This window comes from Calliopsis andreniformis, chromosome 3, assembly GCF_051401765.1.
Source record: "Calliopsis andreniformis isolate RMS-2024a chromosome 3, iyCalAndr_principal, whole genome shotgun sequence".
Classification (NCBI taxonomy): domain Eukaryota; kingdom Metazoa; phylum Arthropoda; class Insecta; order Hymenoptera; family Andrenidae; genus Calliopsis; species Calliopsis andreniformis.
The window spans coordinates 27056880-27080353 of NC_135064.1; the positions used below are offsets into that span (position 1 = coordinate 27056880).

General features: G+C 42.4%; 1 protein-coding gene across 1 annotated transcript in view; it reads left to right on the forward strand.

Moving 5' to 3' along the window:
• LOC143177365 (uncharacterized) overlaps positions 1-23474 on the forward strand; it is a 147683-nt gene that overhangs the window by 103765 nt on the left and 20444 nt on the right. Inside the window, exon 8 of the mRNA XM_076375238.1 lies at positions 5985-6074. Within this exon, the coding sequence (XP_076231353.1) occupies positions 5985-6074 (90 nt within the window). The remainder of the gene's footprint in view (positions 1-5984; positions 6075-23474) is intronic.

Consider the following 23474-nt stretch of genomic DNA (forward strand, 5'->3'; position numbering starts at 1 on the left):
ATCCTCTTCCTCTTCCTCTTCCTTATCCTTCTGTCGTCGGCAGAAATCTCAGAGGTGCAAAAGAACAAAGGCAGAAAAGGTTGAAGATGCGAGACCGCGGAACCGCAGATCCTATCATAAGGGCAGCGTCTTTTAATACCACCGTGTCCGCGTTCCGAGCGAGGGAACAAGGTTAAAGCAAAACGAGGAGAGAAAGTTCGTCGGCGAGGTCGTGCACGAAAGGTTGAAAACGCCCTTTCGCGGCGGTAACTTTGAGCAGAGCCCGTTACTTGCCACCCCCGCGCGGGTGCCTGCGTCGCCCTTGTGTCGCCTGTAAAAGCGGTCGTCGAGGAAACAAACACGCGAACGCGACTTCTGCGCGCCGTGAATTGCGCGCGTTTTGTAACGATAATGCGAAAACTTGCCCATGGAGAGAATAATTCGCGTACGAAGGCTGCAAGGCCCTCTGTGCGGTACGTGTTACCATCACACCCCCGCCCACTCCGTCGCAGTTTGCATTTGTTGCTGAATTTATGGGGCTGTCGGTAGTTTCACGACCCTCCCCCAAGATACCGCCTTGAATTGGATATTCCGTTTCGTCGATCGACCGTTGTTACACGAGAATTACGTCTCGTTAAGTCTCTGCTCTCCTTCGACTCACCCCCGCTATTCTGTGTTTTGTCGACTGGTGTACCACTGCGACGTTTAATTAGTTTCTTCAAGTACCTTTCATAGCGTTTTTCTTCATTTTTTATATAGTTTTGTGGGCGTGATTTTTGGTTGATCTCTTTTTGAAAATTGATGAAGATTGTTGAACCTGAGTTTTCGTTTTATGTAATATTAAATCGGGTATATTTATGTTGTATTTGACTTGTACTAGTATATAATGATTTAAGAGAATTCTGCTGGCTTAAATATTCCCTCGAACGCCAAGAGGAAATATAAACTTCAATTTCATTACCTTCTCATAACTGTCTTCTCTGAAGCTCTTCTGTTTTGTCGATAAATCCACCGAAGGTATAACGTTACGTATTATTCAATTAATTCTTTGGTCTAGACCTCCTATTTTAACTTCACAATCTCTGCAGACTCTAAATAATTTAAGGAGATTTTTTGCAACAGTTATAATAATAGTATTTCTCTTTTTATCTAAAAAGAGATTCTCTATTTTACACCATCGATTTGATTTCAAACATATCAAACATTTCACTTTGAATATCTTTAAAACAACTGAAACCCCTATCTTGGATAGTCCAAGAAATATCGCAGCGCTAGAATACCTACTTCGACTCGTGTTTCAAAGTCCATTAAAGCTTTGACACTGAAACCGTTGATGCAGAAAATTGTGTTACACTCGTGATCCTGTTATAGCATACCGAAGGATATCAAGATGTAATAATAAATGGCGACCTTATAAGCTATAACGATTAAGTAGACGAGAAGACGAGCTGATACGGCTGGGATCCTAGGCAGTGAGTGACAAGAGGGTGGAGTCTGCATCGCGGCGTTTTATTACAAGTACACGCTTAGTCTATTTAGCCGTGCTTCGTCGCGCTCGCTGTAAAAACTGTTGGAAAAGGGTGTGAGCAGCGAGACAGCGAGAAGCTTCTTACGGTGGCTCGTAACAACTCCCCATTAACGTATCTTCTGAAACGACGAGCGAAATCCTTGGGGGAAGAGGACGAAGTAGTCTCGCAGAACTTCCACCGTGTAGGAGAGACGCGAATGGTGTGCTAAAGCGGTCTCTGCTTGCTCGGTTATTTGTATGGTAACGTTGTTGCGTCGTCGTAGGGCGCTTCAGTGAATCTCAATGAAACGATCATCGAGTTACAGCTGATAGTGAGGTATTCTCAACATTTTTCCTCCGTGTTAGGCTACTTTTGCCTTTCCATGAATTTGCGTATAAACATGATGCTTTTCAGATTTTCAAATTTTTAATTTTTTATATGATTTGGAGTATCTGAATTCCTAAATTCGAATGTTTCCTATACCAAGAAAGTAGGTTTACCTTTTCAAAGATATGATGAAATGGTGAAACTTCAATAATTGCCTCGCTTAAACGTAGAACTCATAATTACCCTATCACAGAGCCGTCACAGAGCGATCGTTGTTCCTTCTTCGTCAGTCATAACAACGAACCTTCTCAACGTGATTCTGTCTTCCTGCTTAATTTATCAAGAGGAAGTTACATTACTAGTTAGCATAAGTTCGAACTACCGTGCGAATTTATGACCCGATACTTCTTCATTCACGAATTCTCAGAAATTGGGTTGGCGTTCACTCTTATGTTGAAGTACTTGATCGTTACACCAAGCAACTGACGAGATAACTTCGAAATTCGTACATCTTCGCGTTGCTTTTAGTGAGTGATTTTAGTGAGTTTAAGGGATATGCATCTGATTACATACACTCGTTAAACAGGAAGAGCAGCGTCGTCAGGATCGAGAATTTTCAGAGAAACTCGATAGGAATGCTCGTTTCCCCCTTACAACGTATCACGTTCCACAGATTAACCGAGCTTTGTTATTAGCCGCGGCAGAAGAAACTCATGAAACAAAAATTGGAGCACTTTCGTTGCTTGGTGAAATTCGGAGCGGAAAAATTAAGAGTGGAAGAGGGAAAAGCAAGGGCACAGCCGACGCAAAAGTTCGAAACGGGGAAACTGTTCTTCGCGGAAAGACACTCACAGTTTTACACAGAGCTCGTTGGGAACTCGCTACGCGAGAGCAAATTTATTCCAGGGAAAAAAAGATGGCATAAAAATGTTCAATTTCAAAACAATATTACAAACCTATTACAATGGAACTTTTCAACCGTGAGATTGTTTCTACGACGTGCCAGTTAGCGCTCTCTTCTTCTCGTCCTCTGAATGCATCTAAATTTTAAATAACCAAGGTGCAGGAATTCCGGAGGGACGACTTGAAATAAACAATCACGGCCGATGCAAAGAAGGATGCCCTGGTTCTCGAGCCCTCCAAGGGCCCTCTTCGGGCAGATTAGACGCAGAAAGTCAGGAATCAGCGAAGGAATCAGGGATTTCTCGTTACAATGCATTCATCGCGGAGAGCTCGCAATCTGTTCTCCCCGAACATGTTGATTCATTTGACGTGAATTAATTTGAGCATATAATCGCTCGCTTCTTATGCTTTTACAGCAGTCGTTACGTTTAATTTCTGAGGGCATCGTGACCTGGTTCTGTGTTTCCATCCTCTTCCCACCATTTCGCTTTGCTCGTTATTACACCAGAGAAGAACGGTTGATCCACTCGACAGTTGGAGCAGCCGCAGCTGCAACGACGTAGCACACGGAATCTCTCTCTCCTCCGCCTTGGCTGCAACTGCTGCTGCTACCACCGCTACTGTAGATCCGCGTCCTCGTTCATGAGAATTGTATATTTCCACCGAGCACCTGACGCCGCCGATCGGCTTCAAATTTGCACATTCGTTCATCTTTTATTCTATTTCAACCCCTTCCCGTTCCTGTCGACCTTTCTTATTTCTCCTCGATCTTTCTTTTGACCTCGGTCCACCTTTACGATATCGCGTACACCTGCCTCTCTGTAATAGTTCCACTATTTTTACGGTGAACATTCCTGTCTTTTCTAAGTGAGATACTATGGCACATACTGCCTAAGAATAATTCATTAATTCTTTTTCTTACATTTTAGATTTTTAAGGAATTATTAAGGTAGAGAAAAGTGATTTAATTCTACTTATTTATTACTAGATTTTCTTCGGTATATTCTTCTTTATATTTGAACCTCTAAGAAATAATGATGGTATAGTAATTTATATACAGATATAAAACTGTTATTTTCATTCTTCGTCCACCATACTTCCGCAAACTGTAAAAATGTTGCAACTGTTCCCATTCGTTTTATCGATCGATCCCAGAAACAGTGTATTTTTTATTATATCTGTTAACAGCCCATTCGTGTTAGAGGGCGTGGACAGAACAACATAATTTTCATGAATGCTTCGCTTGTTCTGGCAGGGTGAACACCAAGAAATGTGACTTCTGACAACAGTAGAATCGTAATCGCAGTAGAATGGTGACTAAAAGTCGACCATCGATATATTTTGTGCTCCGTCTCACTTTGTTGCCCTTTGCTACAGGCCAAAAAGGTCACTCGAAATGTCGTCATTTTTAACGGCGACTTCCGAGCTCGTAGTCGATCGATAAGAGAGAATCGGTGAGAGATCGTTGGCGGTCGAAGAGCACCACTTACGTATTACAATCGAGTCACCGATGATACATGGTTCTCTTTCGGTTTCGCATCAACGTTACAGCCTTTTGGCAAGCTGCCCATCTCATGGCTCCTCTATAAGTCTTCGCGAGAAGAACGAGGGAACTTTAGGCTCCCCTCGCTTTCAAGACATATGACTCCGACGCCGTGATTGTGAACATAACTCCTTCTGAAATTTTTCAGCTCCCACTGAATTGGAATATAAATCGTTCGTCGTTTGAATGCGCACCGTTGTCGGTGACGATCCGACACGACACCGCGATCAAGCATATGTACATATGCGTGTGGATGAAATGAGAAATCTTCACGGGAACTACGCAAAAATATTTTTGGAAAGCTGGATAAGATTCATAGCTTCTTAGTTTCAGACAGAATGTACTCTTCAACTTGTTTCATTGTTTTGTAAAGATTTTACATTTCACATGGCATACTACTTTATGTACATATTATGATTGACATTAAATGTAATCTGTAAAATTTATCCTATTCCCGCAAGAGATATAATAAAATTAAAGGTCGACAGTAAACATGACCGTATATACGTTCTATGAACTAGTTGTACATACATAATGTGTAATTCTCTTGTAGCCTGTGGGGTTTACAGGGACGACGTAAAAATACCTCGTCAAAGACGTTCACCCACTCTGCTCCCGTTGTCGTCTAAAACGTTTTCGTAGATCCTGCTCGAGGCGTGTTTAGCTGCTCACGGACGGCAGGCAAGTGCATGCTCGCACATCGTAATAATCTAGACGAGGTAAAATGCGGCTTTTGTTACGTTTTATAGCGAGGGAAAATATTGTTCCGGTCCAGGAAGATACTTCCATCGCTACGTTGGATAGGAAGGAGTATTTTCGGTGCATGCGTTCCAAGCGATCCACTGGAACCACGAAACGATAGATCGTCCAATGGAAAACGAGTCTACATCGCTGTGAAATTTTCTATGTACTTCCCTTCTTTTCAACAGCTCACGAGCAAAATATCGAAAGGAATGGAGCAGTATCATATATTTTATATTTTATTTTTTTATTCTGTTTATTTTATATTCCAAAATAAATCTACTACGGTGATCAGAGAGTAATTAGTACGTCAAAGATATTCTTTACCATTATGTAATATTAAACAAGTAAAATAGATAGAAAAAATGTTAATTCCGTGGTTTACTTAGTGGAAATAATTGATAAAAGAATCCTCAATGTGCGCATTATAATATAACCCTAGTTGAAATTCGCGCCAAAGAAATGCGCGGTAAACGACGAATCACGTGACCCCATCACGTGACTATTCAGCACTACTTTGGGCGTCCAGTTGATTCTTGTCATGTGCAGCTTAGAGTGTCAAATTTCTTCAGTTTTCTCCTCTATTTTAAGAAACAGAAGCACAATATTTGCAATATTGCTTCAAAAAGTAAGTAAAGAAGCATTAGTATCAGTTATACATAATAAAAATAAACTTCTAAGTGATATTTCACAAATTGTGCCGCAAGTTAACCTGCCAATAAAACTTCAAATTGTTTCCACATCATGTCCCTTCTTTCTCAGCAAAAAACGATAAAATTACGAGTGACTATACTAGCTCTTACGCAAACGAGCTATTCGTGTGTGCAGATTATTAATTACCACGTAAAAACGCACACGACTGAACGAGCCGTATAATTGTACCAAGTTACACATAATTTGCTGCCAATTAGTGCCCCATCGATTTTCATGCTCATCCACATGGTTTCATCTCGATTAACGGCTCGATTCCCTTTTTGTTGCAGGTATTCCACCGAGAAGCCGAATGCAGCAAAGGAGGAAGGAGAGGATTCGCAACATCCACGCCGATTTACTCGGGGGCGATGCGTCGTAAGGTGAGTAGGTCGTATGTTCTGAAACTTGGCGCTCGAACTTGCCGACTTCTGAAACGTGCTCCTTAAAATTATGCTCCGATTCAGCCTGAAATATCGTGTTCATTGGGGGGAATATCGATTCCGAAGCGACCAAGTTTAGCTCGAGCAATTAGCCTAACAAAATTCCCTGGAACTCGTTCTAGTAATCGATCCACGATGGAACACTTATGAGGCGTTTCTAATGTTTCCGTTATTAAACGGAGTAGGTAAAATATCGCTGCGAGTGGAAATAAAGTGAGTACTTTGCTGGCGTTTAAAGTACCTTGCGTCATTTCTGCGAATAAGTATTCGCGAGAAATAGAAATTTTTGATAAGTAGAAAAGTTCTTTTCCGTAATTTTTTATAACGGTGAATAAGTCTAGGATTTTGAGTAGCAATTCCTTTTAAAAAAAGTACCTAGTTAAATAATGGCTTAAAGTAGATGCTTTCAAGTAGGTACTCACTGTAATCTCGTAGCTCGTTACTGTACATGAACTTCTGTATATAAGACGCGTGTACAAGACACGTTCCCAGGATCAATTAATAAACGATTTGTGTTCGAGAAAACTCAGAGACAGTAATTTCAAGAGATTGTAGAAATATCGACGACCCTCTAGCGCAACATTATCACTCCCGTGTTCTCTCACACGTTCCAAGCATATCCTTTAATTCCGTATTGCTTCGAATCACATTTAATTTATCGATAAACCCATATTAGCGATATTTATCGACACGTACTCGATAATGTTATCGTTAGCAGCACCTGCAGTGTAGGGATGGTGTTTGAGTAACGACGACACGATTTATCGTTATAAGATATAACATCAGAAGCAGATTCCGTCCGCGTAGCCTTCATTTTCCAGACCGGCGGAATAAATATTCCACTCGTGCACTCGACGAGACTCACTGTCAATTCGGTAGCCTCTCGAACAATATTTATTTAGCCGGTATCGATTTCGTTGGCATGATATTGGTTTCCCGTACCGTCGTCTGTATTTTCTCTCTCGCTCCCTCGTTCTTTCGCTCAAATATCCCGCTTCGGTTTTACCCTTTTCTGTCGCCATTTCTTGCACGCCAGTTCAAAAATCACTCCGACTTCCAAGCAAACTAATTTACAAACGTTTAACAACCGAATTGTATTTTTTCCTCTCCATTTTCGTTCCGTTCCCGCACAATGTTATATTCCTTTGAAGGCATATAGCAGTTTAGCTGTTAGCAAAAACGTGAAACTTACGCACGTTTCAAAAATAGGAAACTCTTTCACTTCCGCTAGAGAATTTTTAAAAAAATATCCCCTTCAGTGTGCGCGTAACATTGCTTTTTAGTATTGATGTGCTGTGAATTTGATTTTTTCCAGCATAGATTTAAAAGAGCAGTTTGATTGATTTTGCCAGTGTTATACGATGAAAGCGCTGCTTTTAGAATACCTTTTGTGTTTGTACGGCCGAATTTGTTATTCACACAATCTATGCAACGAATGAAATTATAATTCGTGCGTGTGTAAAACTGAGTAATAATACAGTCGTACGTGCTGTTCCATTTTTCAAGCAGAAATTAAAGACATAACAACGAGAATCCCTTCTAATAAAAAAGCCAAAAAGTTCAAAAATTTATCCAACTTGCAGTCTCAATTTTAATACCAGCGTGTTCTTCATGATCCTCGCGTTATCGCTGCCGACACACGAATAAAGTCTCGTACTCTCGTCAGAATAGCGGTTTTAATTAACGATATTAACGCATCGCGGCGTGAGTCAGATGTAGTCAGCACCATAATACACGCAGCTTGCTCCGCGTAACATTCAACCGGAACGTTGGCGTAGATAGCATTAATATGTGTTGGCATGTTGCTGTTTTTCCTCCCCTCGTTTAATAGCCGCATACCGACGCGTCGCGTTTCGATACGCGATATAAAATTTTAAGGATTAACCTTGGGAGCGTGTCAACCAGCGCGTCACCCGGGTCACTATACGCCTTTTTTATGGGTTACACTGCTAATAACCTACGCCGACGCGCAAAATATCGACGAAGCGTATCACGTGAAAGTAATTGAACCAGTGGGTCGACAGGACGTTCTCGAACGTAGCTGGATGGGAGTCACTCTAATAACGCGAAGAATAGGTGTCACGGTGGATCGTCACGCGAACTTAATGACTTTATCGATCCGACGAATCAAGGCGACAGCGATGGCATTCAGTACGATTGTAATCTCATAACGAAATAGTGTCGTCTATCTTCGCTAATCACGACTCTGCGCAACTGTTTGAAGGGGGAATTCGCGTGAGAGCGACGACTCCGACAAATTGTTAGCAAACCTATTGAACCTTCGTGGCTGCACCGATCAATCGCGAGAGAATCACGAATGCTCTGCATGATTTATCTTCTACCATTTATCTCGCACTTTTCAAGGGTATATTCATCGGGCACGGCATTCCGTCGCGGTAATTCTACTCAGCCGCCTGGTTGGGTCTTTAAACGGCGGTCGGTTAAGGTCTTCCCTTTGAATACTACTTCTTAGCGATGCTATTACTTGTGGCTGCATCCTCGATACGTGCCACGACGGAGCAATACATTTGCATAACGATCGCCGCTGTGGGAACCCGAACTATGCGCTCGTAAATAGTCCACCTAGGACTGGTCCAGACAATGCTGTTATATGCACGATGTATTGCTGGTGCTAGCGTTTCCATCTGTGGAATATGTAAGAAGAGTCTTGACATTTGTAGATAAGTATCTAATATCTTCGAGGAACTTCTGTTCTTGGATATCATCCTCTTTAGGGATTCTGCTTTCTCTTGCTTCGTAATATATGTATGTGTGATATACATAAGCGCAAGAATAGTGATCCTATATTCTATACGAAAGAAATTCACTAAAAATATGAAACATGCAAGTACTTCACTTACGAAATTCCACTTAGCGAAGAAAGTTGTTTAGATGTATGATCCATTCAATCGCTACCACGTCGAACATCATATATCGTTCGATCAATCGTGCTTCGTCAGTTCGATTATCCCTCATGTCATACAGTGTGATCTCCGAGCGTTTATGCGTCTGTTCGTTGGATAGATTTCTCTCTCTGATTGGCTGTAAATAATCGTTCCCCCGTCACGTTGGCTCTTCTCTCGTATATCATTCCACGGACATTCAAGATATTACATTAAATCGCGGCGAGCATCTCTATCGTTTAATACTTCCAGCCTTTCAGATAAATTACGTGACCCACGTTTAACTGAGATCGTTGCTTAAACAAGCGGTATTGACGTTCAATAATCCTCGAAATTGTATGGCCTGACGAGTGGCTCCATTTGTTATTCATAGTAACTGGAAATGGACTTGGAGGAACTGTAAATCCATGTAACAGAATATCAAATCTCATAAGCAGTGCAAATATCCTCTGAACCTCAAGATCCCTTTCCCCAAATCCCCAAAAGAATCGTACCATTCTTTTCACTCTCTGGATTCCGAAATGTACAATCCACCAGACCCTCTGTCTCGTCAGACCCATGTCTCTCCTAAGCACAAGTTATACCAGTACACAGCCCCGCCATTGAGCATCGACAATACATCAGAAATCATCCCCCATCGTATAAGACCGAAATTTATCAGTGACCGTCAGTCTCCATCAGCAAAGGACAGGATCCGACGAATAGTGGAGAGCAGAGTGTCAAGCCTGCGAAACGATCCTCGTCAAGAAGCACAGCCGCGAGCAACGAGCAGATACGAGCTCGCCAGCGGCCAGCCAGAGATAATTAAGCGTGTAACCGAATAGGAGCGCTCTCGAGTTCGTCGGCGCGTGCATGTTCCCGATCCGCGACACGGCTAGCTGGCATTCTGATTCGAGCGCTCCCGGCCAGGCCACTTAGCCCCGGCTAATCCGGACGTAATTTCAAGCGAAACAATTTCCGCGAGTTTAATAAAGCTGCGAGCGCGCGTTGACGGGCAACAAGTGCAAATTGCACGGCACCGTCGCGACGACGACATCGGAGCGTCGGTGACCCCCGTTGCTAGCAATAATTCCTCGGCTACCTCGCTCTTTCCTCTTCGTCCGTCCTTAGCTGCTTGCACGCCATCTTCTGTGGTTACGCGTGGACGAGTATGGGATTTCCATGTAGCTGGAGGACCGCGGGACTTCTGTCCTCGTCGAGGACGCGGGGCCGCTTCTGAGAAGAAGGGGCGGGAGGGTCGACCAAGGGTGCTCTCGGCCCTCCACGCGAGTCCTGGAATAAATGGCGTGTTTTGGACGTCCTCGCCCCTCGCTCTTTTTCCCCTTTGTCACCTTAACGCCGTAAGGGAGACTGGAATGAGGGGCGGCTTTATATCCGCGCCAAGATAAGAACGCTCCGCCACGGAGATTTACATGGACAGCGTGAAATGTAAGCGTGCTGGAATGTAGGAAGCCTTCCTCCACCTCCCTTGGAATGCTTGGCTTTTTTTACTGGGACCGGAAACAAGGGTCCTCCAGGCGCTGCTGTTCTGATGAGCTGCGTACCGAGCGAAAGGCGCTTCCAGAGAGATTTATCCTTGTTTGTGGTCTAACGGCCCCTCGTTGCCGCTAAATCTGCCCTTTGCTTGGTTTTTCTCCCTGACTTTCGATGAACCGTAGTTGATACTACGAAATTTGTATCGTGGGTGGAAGAAGCAGCGAGGCTGCAGAGGGGATGAAAATCCTTCCTGAAATGACCTGCTGTGAAGTAGGGTAAATAGAAAATTTGCATGAAAAATCAACAAAGCTTTAGACTACTGTAGAATCTAGTGTTATATCGAAGAAATATCTAACTGAGCTTCACATGGTTTTTTAAGTACTAGAACACATAGTGTAACTGTTTATTATGTTACACAGTTTGCTATGTTATACCACTTGCAACAGATGTACCATTTCCAGAAATGGATTAGAAACTATAATTAATTCTATTCTACAATTATCCTAATATCTACTTATCTGGTCTATTACCACAAATATTAAATCAGATTTCAACCAAATTAATGTACATACCTCCTATTATACATCCACTTCTCAATTGTTCAATTAACTCGTTAATAGTCCATACAGCTTATAGCATACTAGCAAAATGCATTTACTAGATATACCGCTGAATTTCGCGTGATTATAACTATTATGTGATGCTTAAATGTTACGCATTTCATGATGTTATTCTAAATTGAGAAATGCTCTTAATTTATTGCAATTTATTTTCATCGAAACTAAACCTCTCACGTATTAATTTTCATCGATTACTATACTACTAGTCAAATATTTCTGGTATTAATAACAGCGTAATAATGCCAGAATTCTGGACCTGTATGTGTACATATACTGGACATGGTATATCTCAAACTGTTGTGACGGTTTGAAATGTGCCATCCTCGGGAATAAACCATGTAAGAGAAGAATCTCATTCGTGTCCGAAATTAGGAAAATAGTGGCTGTGTAATTTCCGGTTCTTGGTCAAATACGGACGCATACAAACTCTTCTCGTGGTTTCAATTTTGTGCACTCCACGAATGTCTTACTCTACATTGCTTCATATTATTCGCATGTAGTACACGTCATCCAAATTATTTCCGTACGCTCCTGTAAACCCTGTCAAGTTTAATATCTTCCCTTTTCGTGTAAAGCATTCCACATGTTTGCTCTTTTCCATAGCATGAATTTTTGGATAATTAAACGTATAATAATATTTACAAACAATTTTACATATTAAGATACACAACCTTGGTATAATATATAATACTATTTGTACGAAAATTGTCAAATTTTTCAAAATATTTAATAGATAGTATACATTTAGCAAATTTCACAGAAGTAATATTGAATCGTGCTAATGAAGTTTTTCCCAACTATTTTAAAACGCGCGATTCGCATTCTAATCTTGAAAAACGCGGACAATTGTATTCGCGAGAAATTTACTGTTCAGAATAATGCTGGTGGGTGAAAGAAAAACGCAGTCAGAAAATTAACAGTCTGCCCGGTAGTTTACGCATCGGAAAATTACGTTTCGCCCGTGAATAACATTATTCAGCGAATAATGCTTTCATTTCCCAGAGAACGTTACAAGCATAATGCGCTACATCATTTGCTCGAATTCGGGGCACATTTAGCGTCGCGCTCGCGCGCCCATGCATCGCGTTTCCGGTTTTTCGCCGCACTCCGCCAACTCCCAGACGGCTTTTAACGTTAAAAACCGTTCGCTTATTCCCATACTCAATGTGCAATGAATTCACGCTCCCAACACGATTCGGCAAAACTGAAACGTGACCCCGAAATAAATCCTTTCAGTGGAAGAAAATGTTTCGGGGGTAGCATTTCATATTTCAAAGTGCTCCGCTTTTCATACTATACGTAGTATGTATTACTTTTCAGTGACAAGACATGTCCATTTGGTAACCGAATTATAAACTGGATTTCAACGGTGTATTTTGAGACCTTCCACTTTCAGATTGGTCGAAATGTATTCGTAGTACCTATATCCGATTTTTTTGGATAGTATTACCCCATGCTCTATAGTAGTCTCCTCTTATAAATCATAGAATATTTCTAATAGAAGGAACCAGCTCCAATAATCAGAATAGTACATCTACATTAACCAACACGGACTCTCATTCTCGCAACTGCCTTCCATTCCAAGTCAATTCTTTCACCACCCTCATAGCGAAGAGTTAGCATATTCCGCGTCGTTAAAGATTCCAATATTTCGTCGCGCCCCACTAATTTAATTCCAACCAACTCTTTCCCAGAATCGACGTGTCACTCGCAGCTGCGCGTAATTCGTACTGAAAAGTAACGAATTATTCAGCTTTTCCTTCACCCCCTGGATCTACCGTCTCAAAGGAGAAATAAGTAATTCTTAGGGGATCCCGTCTTGGGTTCGAGAAGCCCTGCGGTCGTCTTCGAGTCCACAGCGTTTCCTAATTCCTGTAGCCGAGTCCGCACGACATTAACGTTAAAGAGAGGAGTCAGTGTGTCCTCCGCGAGCATCGAGTGACCTTCATTAAGTACAACCTCTAATCTCGCGCAGCGTGCACATAGGAGCCCAGTCAATTCCCGTGGCGATGATATTCGCAAGGTAGCCACCACGAGGTGGCAATTACCGCGCGCTGTCGGTCGGTCGGATGCTAGGACGCGGCTGCGCGCCAAGTTAACTCGGGCCGAAAGGGGACGAAATACTTTAGAAGTTGGCCCGCCTGGTTGGATTGCCTGGCTGGCTTTCTCGCTGGCTTTCTCGCTGTAGTTACATACGAAGCTGTATTACAGAAGCTCCCACCGTCGAATGTCTGGGAAATTCTCGAAATACCAACCAGCTGCCACGGTCAAACGTCAAAGCGAGCTTCTCCTCTCTCCCCTCGTCTCTAGCATGCCCCCCTTCTATCGTGTAGCCAGCTCGGTTCGGTTCACGGTTAGAGACTTCACTATCCGACGGTGCTCCGTGCATTAACGTTCCTCCGGCGTTAAAATTTTTATCATTTTTCTGTGGATAGATACTTTATAATTTGTCGCGGTCTCATCCTCGGTCGGGAGTTATCATTAAACGCGCGCTCGAGCGGCCGACCGACCACGCTCATTTCTGTTCACTTTGAATTACGCCCTGTAATTAAGTTTCACTGGATCTCTGACTCGTTTCCCGGATTTTGGAAACCGTGTCGCCGAGACGTACGATACTTGGCGTAACGTATCGTATGCTGGCTGTGCTAAATGTGAATAATTAATGGGAGCTGTGGGTCGATATTCCAAAAATATAGAGGCTGAAATTCTTTTTTCGAGTAGGAGACAGTATTCTGTGAATGTAAGTTATATTTTCTGTATCAGAGAATATTATAGTTTTAATTTGATAAAGTAACCGAGTTTTGAAGTCTCTATGAATTTTGGGTCGCTCAGACACTGCTGAGTTATTCAGACGCTAGTCGAACGTAGGTCAAGGAAAAGGTTCAAAGAGATGTTGGATGTCCAGAATTACTTATGTTGAGGGTAGTTCGGTAAACTGTGTGGTGTCAGTCCAGGAAATGGTCCAGGCAGATGGTATCAGGTATCAGGGGTTGCTCGATCCTATCACAGAAGATTTAAGTGTATTGGCACGGTGTAGGTTTAGAAAAGGGTCCAGGTGGACGTGGCTGAATACGAATCGGGGCGGAGTTCAAGCAAACGACAGAATTGGTGGCTATCAAAGAGCCTGGTGAATGTTTGGGACAACTCAATAGAAACGACGACTGGTCCAGGCAAATAGTAGACGTCTACTCAATGCAGGAGAGGGAACTAAGAGCACTGGATTTACTTTCTTGAAATATTTCACACTTTAATAGACAGAAAGCCAAGCATGGCTTAACAGGAAATCTAAATTTTTAAACATATTCCAAAATTGAAAAGGCTATAATAAAATACAGAAGCCGTTCTATCCATTTGCAAATTACATTATGGAAATCTAAAGCTTTTAGCAACATTTTAAACTATTTTAAGTAGTGTATATTAAACATTCAAAATCACAGAATAAAATTCCCTAAATTGCAAATACTGTAACACCTTTCCAAATTCAAGGGAAACACTTAGAAATCACGTTTCTGAAAAAATACCACAGTGGGATAAGAAGTTTAGCACATAACACTCCCTGTATTTACCAAGCAAATACTCGAAATTAAATTGCAATTATTTAACTGTATACAGAGGAATCGATACACCCGTCTGACATTGGAGTCGCGTAGCCTCGGCTGGCAGCGCAGCAGCATAATCAAACCTCGTTAGCATTGCTGCCAAGTGCTTGAACACTGTCGTCACTGTTGCACTCGATGCACCATTAACTTCATCAGCCTAATTCACGGTAGTTTACCCTCGCTGCTGGCATACATGCAGTCTGCTGCTTTGGGACTTCCAGTATGGAGAAACAATTTCCATTTAATAACGAAAGCAACGATATTTACAAAAGCATTTCACACTTAAAGTTGTTCAACCAGCATTATTTTTCCTCATGGTAATTACGTTACAAATTAGTATGAAGAATCATGCCGTGAAGAAGTCTGAATCAGTTATTTATTAATCTCTTTACTGTATCCAGTACATGTGTTAAATTCCACATAATTTATTTAATAAACTAACCATGTGGTAACTTCAAACGAAGCACCAGCATGGAATCAAGAGTTCCATCGACGCGAAGGGTTAGGTGTAGACGTTCGACTCTCGTTGAGTGGTTCATGTCTCCGTTTTCCGGGCGAGGAATTTTTCCAGCCACTCGATTTCCTCTGGCCGCTTTCGATGGCGGTCCTTTCGGAGGGCGATCGTCGGTGGCTCGTGCCGTTTCTTTGATATCCTTCGCTCTCGCCACCCTCGCGCGGTCAATTTAAGCGAGGCGTGATTAAAGGTTATCCAATTTGAAGGGAGCCCAAGCCAAGAGCGGTGGACGTGTTAAATGACTCGCAACCGTGCGAGCTTAATAAATTCTCGTTGCCGTGCGCTCCCTAGAATTCGCCGCGGAACAATGTGTAAGATAAACCGTTCTCGTTTGAGCCGCAGGAAATTATGTTTGGCGTGGCTGTCTGACGCAGTTAGACGTATTAGGCTGGTTATTACGCGAATAATATGCAACCGTCGGCGGCGGGGGACGATCCGAACTTCTCCAGTTCTAACTACTACACAAATTTTCTGTCTGTTGCCGCGGGAATCCCTCGTTCGTATATTCTACAAGATATCCTCCACGAGATAGCGCCGGAACTCGGTTAGTTCCCTTACCTGACAGCCTCTCCTTGCCTCCTTTGATTATTCAAGAAGAAGATTTCGTCGAGAAGTCCGCCCTGCGGACACTTTATACGCGCATTGTTCATCGTTCCCACGGAATCTAACTTGCCTAGGAATAACCCAGCTACAAAACTATAATGTTTAGCTTCCAGCACAGCGGGAAGATTCGAGGGTCGTCTCGTCGAGTAGAGGAGAAACAGTAGAATTCTACTGCAGGTAATGACACCTCTAATTTTAGCACAGACCGAAACGAATCTCTGGGAAACGCTTTTGGCAGATGCGATTCGTTGCTATACGAACAAGCGTACTTTACAACGCGGCGGGGGAAACGAGCGAGAAGTTCCAGGGGATGCTTTACGCAGCGTAGAATTCTGTGTTGTAACAATAACACGGATACCTCTAATATTCAACTCGACGGGATAGTAGATCCTTCATATTATCCGGATAACGCACACGCCCGAGCTTGTCTGCTGTCGGATTACGAATGTACAGGGATCTACCCGTTACACTGATGCTGTAATGCGTACGTTCAGGCGTCTGAGATATCTTTCGAGGCAACCACCCACAGTAGTGCTTCGCTGCGTGATGAAACGGTTGGTCTCATCGAATGCGCTAAGGCAAGCTCGTCTTTTGTGAAACTGTTTCCTCTGCAAATATAATGTTACGAGATTGGCGCTTGTGTTTGGTTTAGTGGAGCGGTGGATTGGTCTCTGTGAAATTTATGGGATTGTAAGTTTGATTTTTATTGAGGAAGTACTTTCTATATATCTACTACTTTATTCGATTATACTTTATACATGATTATATATTTTTTATCTTTCTAATTGAAGTCTCCGATTGTACTCGCTCCAGAATAATCAACAGGAAACGCTACAAGATAAATTGGATTATTTCGATAAAGTAAATTCTTGATACACCGAGTCAATCCAAAGAAAGGGAACCTCTCTTTAAACTGCGTCGCACGGAATTATTGTTCAAGCCTTGGAATCCTCGGTTCCCTCCTAGAAAATTCACTAAAACTCTTGATTATTCACGAAACCTTCGTCTGATTGCGCAATCACGCGATACTATATAGGAAAAACGAGAGGGGACAAGACGACGACAGTTCTCGTAAAAAAGTCTGGACCCTCGCCACCCCTGAAAGAATAGAATCCCAACGAAGCGAAGAGATGAGATCTGTGCCTGGACGGATCTCGATATTCGTTGGATATCTCTATTTATTGGTATCCCCCGAAAAGTTTCTTCCGCTTTTGACCATAACGTGTGGTTTTCGTCTTCTCCACGGCAACGCTAACGCAATATCGAAGATGACAGTGTATAAACCAGCCCCTCCTGCAAGCCCGAAATCATCCACTTCTCTGACACCTCGTTTCTCCGAGGTGTCTCTATTATATCTCACGGCTGTCTTCCTTTAAGGCGGCTTCCCGTCCTTCGATTTCGTAGTTTGATTGACAAAAGCATTCCAACTCCAACAGCTGGGGCTGGGATCGAGTGAACTGCCTTCCTATATTTCGTCGGGTTTTGCTCGGTAATCGATCGATAACAGCGACGTGTTAGTAGATACAGAAATTGTATTTCTTTCATCTGAAATATAAAGGAGAAGTGAGGCTCTTGGTTGGTTAACTTTTGATATAAAATTGTTTTTAAAGATTTTCCGGAAATTTGAATATTTGAATATCTTAAGTGGGGTAGTTTAGGTTGTGGTAACTCCTAATTCGTACTAGAAATTACATCTACAGGGGCGGAATACATATAAAACCTATCTTGACCAGAGTATCTTTCAGAAAACGAGTCCCGAATTCGAGAAATTGTAGGTGGTCAATTTCAGGTTTCAGGAGTCAACCCCAGTTTCTCATATTTAACTCATATATTACCCATAGTAGTAATAGAATAGTAGTCTACGGTCATTGAAATCAAGGCAGTGTGTTCCGGCAAATACGTGTTTTGCCATGATTAGGTGGGCTTTTCGAATCCATAACCAGCCTTGCGAAGCAACAGTGACCATAGACACTTGTTTGGTTGGCTCGACGCAGCATTGTGCCTATAGAACAATGAGTTTCAGCTCAAAGTCGAAGTTCTATTAGTTAATAATCCACCACGCATATTCCGAAACATAGCAGATGTGATTAGCAATTTGTATTGTTTGTTCTAATGGATGAATCGCTATTATTATATATAATCCATTTTCTATGTTTTTCAATTAGAGAACTTTCTCATTATAATTTCGTGGCCACGTAGCCACCAGTGTCATTTTAAAAACTTATCGCTAACTTCATCAGTTTCTGAAGTGGTGGCTACTATAGCAGAATCTAAAACATTTGTATTCTCCACTTGCGAGCACTAAAAGAGGCAATTCCGTATGTCGCAGTCTTCCGCGTCTAGCCGCGGGAAATCCATTTGGACGGTAATAAACCCCGAGATTGCGTGTGACGGTGAAACGTCGGTCGCCGCTAACGATCATTCCGCGTACATTATTCCAGTTTCATTCTTTATTCTCGGCTGGCCACGGCAGTTTCCACGGGTCGTCCGCGACCTTTACAGCTCATCCTCATTTCTATCCTTGAAATTCACTGATCTCCGTAATTTCGAGAAATGATTTACCTCCAGCCAGTCGACGTCGCTGCAAGGTAGCCACTCATGCGGCGGTAACGACTCGCCTCGAGTATTTCTTTTCCAATAATCTGCTTTGGTGTATTGGCCTCGTAACGTATAGACATGGTTCGAGAAATCGACGCGCGTCTGCTCAATGAGGAGGATTGGATACTGGCTTCCCTCGATTCTTTTATCGTCTTAAACGATGTACTGGATTGCCTGTGGTGGACTGAGAGAAAAAGAGAGAGAGAGAGTGAGCACCAGTTTGCGTGGAGAATTGAATCAGTCTTATCGCTTATCATAGATCCAACTTTCGGTGTAAGAAGGAAATTTATTTTATAGTTTTGAGATGTCCCTAGACAGTATGGTTTATACCGATTTCGTAGTTTTGAGATGTTCCTAGTCCCTTATCTTCCTAGATAGTAGTTTTCATGGCTCTTTTGTTTTGAGATGTCCCTAGTCCCTTACATCCCTAGACAGTGCTTCTCACATCGATTCTAATATAAACATCGACTACCAGTTCAACATGTTTATCATTTCAAACAATATTCCTTCTAAAATCAGTCATGGCCATAAACTGTTACTCTGCAGTGCAATTCGCAAATTCGGTGCACATGAATTATGCGTTTCTGCAACAGAGCTGAAAAGGAGGGATGGAAGAGACAGGGAGAGCGAAGGGTGTTGAAGCAAGGGTAGAAGAGAGAAGAGGAAGGACAGAAGCGCTAGCTCGTAAGCTTTAATCGTTCGGGCTAGAGTATTACTACGCGATTCTCGAGTATGCGCTTCCCGCGAAAGCAGCATAATCCCGATTTCATACTGTTGCGTGTTTAACCCGCATGCAGTGTTTAACGATGCCATCGATCGGGATAACATAGTCTGTTAACGAAGAACGCCCGTGTCGCGGAGGCGAGGGAAGGGTAAAATGCAAACGATGCATGTTCGACCAGGGTCGAAGGTTCCGTCGGTCGATTATCTCGGGTCTCACTGTTTTCAACGCTTCGCGGTCGTCAATCTATAAATAAGCGGGAGTGGCTGGGCTAGTTGACGGTCGAAAGTCGATGCAATTCCCTATGCAGAGTAGTCCACGTTTCGTGAATATTCCAGTCACTCGCAACAGGATTAGTCCGTTCAGCGTGGCAATTAACTCGCGACAGTCGATAATGAACTCATTTCGCGCTCGAGAACAGGGTAGACGCGAAAGAGAGCTCCGAATAGCACCTGTCAAGCATTTAAAAGATGTCGAACAAGAGTGATGGACGTAATAACGCCAAAGTACAATAGAAAGATAAAAAAACAGATATATTTTTACTCTGAATATTTTTCACAAAATTTTTCATTCTCTTCCATCCATCGAATCTTTTTAACATAAGACCTGGGATGAATAGGATTTCACAACGTTTTCTAATATGCATATGATCTACTGCATTTATTTTCTCAGCATTTAACCCTTAGGGATCGTGGACGCCTGGTTCAAGAATAAACCATAACTTTTCTATTCTTCCACGATCGCCTGAAGAGTGAAACAAATTGGTCAATCGATTTTCTAGACCCAGATTTAAACCAGAATCTTCCATTCGCTGGACTAATGCCTCAGCCAATTGAGCCTTCCAGGCCAGCGATTGATCTTCCTGTCTAAGCCTAGCGCTTGAGATAGCTGTCGGCTCTGGATGGGGTCCAATTTTTAAATCGGTTTCCAATTTTTAATAGAACAACACTGAAGCATTAATACAAAAATACAGCATAAACGTAACTAAGATAATTGTATGAAGAAACAATGAATTAACCCAGCCACCACCTGTTGTTTAATTTCACGCAGTTACAAAATTCCCAGCTAAAATGTCCTCTCACCTACAAGCACCCCGTTACACTCTATGAAAGAATATATGGTTAGAAAAAAATTAGGCCATATTAAAGCATACGAGCTTAACCCCGACCAAAAAATAGAAGGAAAAAGCGAGACGCGACCCGTATTCGCCGCATGACTCAGCCTGTATTCCACCACGGAAACAGATAACGTTTATTAGATACGGCTGGAGCTTTTCCTCCGGTGGCGTTGCGCACTCCGACGAAATCTCGTTAGCTGGATTACACCGAGCCACCCCGAAAAGCCTGGTAGAGTCAAAAACGCGAAATTAATAGGAAGATGGACAAGCGGGCGTAATCGGGTCGGTCGGTTAGTGCTCGCGACCCGCTCCGCTCGGCGTGCCTATTCGAGGCTCGATAGGAGCGGATTTCGGCGCGGATAATCGGCGCGCTAATCTGGCGGTAAGCCAGCCGCGATATTACAGTTGTAACCACACCTCGCGGTGCCACGGGTATCAAGCGGAGCTAATCGAGACTTCCGGGAGTTCAGACTAAAAATCTGTCGAATTAAACGGTCTATAATTTTATAGCTGGCCGTTATCCCGAGCTGAATGTATCTGGTTTGGTCGTATTTTTCTTCGTAGCAGTCCTCGTGATTTATGAATGCCACGGAACAGAGACGCTTTTATGCATTTATCTTTGAAAGGCCGGATGGCGTCGTCTATGTCAAACGTTGCACGTTGGAAATTTCACCAGAAGGAAATATTATTTCTCGGGAAGTTACGCGCTTTAGGAATTTTGTAGGTCGTCCTTACTTATTCGCGTTTGGAATATTATAATGCGAAGCCTCCGCTTCGAGGCAGACATAGAAGCTACTAAAAGGAAAACGTAGTTGGCAGGCAGACAGAGAAGAGCTTGTAATGCAATTATAGGATCTTGTGAGTTAAGATAAGTACTTACTGTGTACTGGAACTTTTCTTGGAATCTCTTTTTCTATTCGCGGAATCGTGGTTTATACCTTTCCCAGGGTCTTGATGTTCGCCATTATTATTTATATGCAGCGGGAACGAATCCTGCTTATGAACGAACAAAGAAATAAATAATCCAACTGTAGATCGATGTAGGGGGCGTCCACGTATCCTGTTTCTCTTGAACCTCCATCGTAAATGGCGTCCTGTAAAATTAACGAGCGAAACAACGCGATTCCCTTTTCCGGGCTACAAATTCCTCTAGATGTAGGATTGTTCTTGCAACGAAAGTTTTCTGGGGCAAATGCGATTTACGACAGTATTAGGCTATGCTGCACGCATTAAAAAAAGTACAGTACTTCCACGATAATGTCTCAGTTTAAAAAGTCACCAAGAAGATAAGTTTATCTGCTTAACCTGGTTGATCTCCCCATAAAACGAATGCTACGTCGAAGTAGAAGTGGCGTTGTCAGACACAGACATGTGACAAAAATTTTACTGATTTTCAAGCCTGTACTTTTTCGATATTTCATTTTATCATTCTTGCGACAAATTTGTATACTAAAGATGACCTTAAAAACAGAGAAGGGTAGTCAAAAATGTAAGTACTTACAATAAAAAAAATACTGCACAGACCAGAATATTTGCAGCTCATATTGAAAAATAATTAACTTCACTGGATTCATTCCTCAATAAAGAAGAAAATTTCTCCTTGAATTCCGCACTTTTAATTCATCTGACTCCGCGGATAGGAGAAATTACATCTAGACCGTGGTCTTTTTATCGCGTTATGGATTCCACTCGACGGATCGTAGAGTATTTCGCCGCACTGTTCGCTCATTGTATGCCGACAAGTGGAATGTCTATCCTCGTAGCTCGCGGGCGTCGCCAGTTTCCAACAGAATCTGGACTTTCCCATCGAGTTTTTCGATTCGAAGTCGGCGCAGGTGTAGGGGTCAGGGGAGCGCAAAAATTCTGCACGGCACGACGAGTCGAACTTTTTATTGTGTCGCAGACTCGGGCACGTTAAAACGCGTGACCCACACCACTGGCCTCGCTTTAGCAATCTTAACTTTACTCGAGGGTGTCTGTGACTATTGGACCAAGTTAAAATTCCGCTTCCCTTCTTCGCTTCCTTCGGGGATTGTTTAACACGCTGCATTAAGAAGCTCTTCTCACCTGCGCCACTCTTCTCCCTTGGGTATGTGGCCCTTTTTTAAACTCGACGAGAAATTACACCCCTTGCTTTTGACATTGCCGAATACTCTATTGTACGACACTTCGCTTTGAGAGGCGTGTTGGGTGATACTAGAAACGAGGTTCAAGAAGAAGTCGAGTTTTAACATTATTTTTTGTTAAAACTATATAATAATTTTAGAAGTGAAACAATTTTCGAAGTCACATCTTTTCATACTACAAATATACAAAAAGCTTCATGGAAAGGATTTCCATGAATATTGGCACAAGTTTTCTAAGATCAGTCAATTGTATCTTCGAATGTCGTTAACAATTTTCCGTGGCTATTGTCATAGCGTTGAATAACCTCGAAACACTACTGCCGCTGAGAATTAAGCCGATATGTCTAAATTGAGTAATTCGAAACTGAATACACGATAAAATACATTTTTACCTCGCCTTATTTTATACATCGTTGGAATTGGATCTCTAAATTTTCGGGAAAAAATGCACTCAAAAACGAAGCGACGATTTAAACGGAACGATAGCGAAACATTTCCGGGGGCGAGGAATTAGTAATTTCGAAATAATCGACGCGAAAAGAAGCACCGCGCAAACTTCAACATATGTGTCGTGCGCTCGAGTTAAAAAACAGTCATGGTTCGATGAATTTACTGACCGTTTCATGGAAAATCCACAGCATTGTCGATAGGGGATATGAAATATCAGAAAATACTTGGATAGCTCGCATAACAATGCTTCATACTGCAGGTTCCCCTTTGTTTCCTGTAACAATGTTGCTGTATGCAACAGTGATTTTGAGACGGGGGTTGAGCATCAGTCGTAGATCGGTCGAAGCGTTCCAGTTCTCTTTGCTTGGAAAGCTCATCCTCCGGGGTGCAGACTGGCGAGTAATTAATTAAGGTAGAGACTTGTTCATGTAATTTTTATTACGCATGCAGTAACACGGGAAAGAACGGGATTATGTAATTGTAAGTTTCTGGTAGACTATACGTACTATTTTACTTACTCTGAGAATGAAGACAGAATGTTGGTTATGGATATTGAGATTCTTTCTAATCAGAATTTCACTAAACTGCCTAAAAAATCTGCTACTGAAGCTTA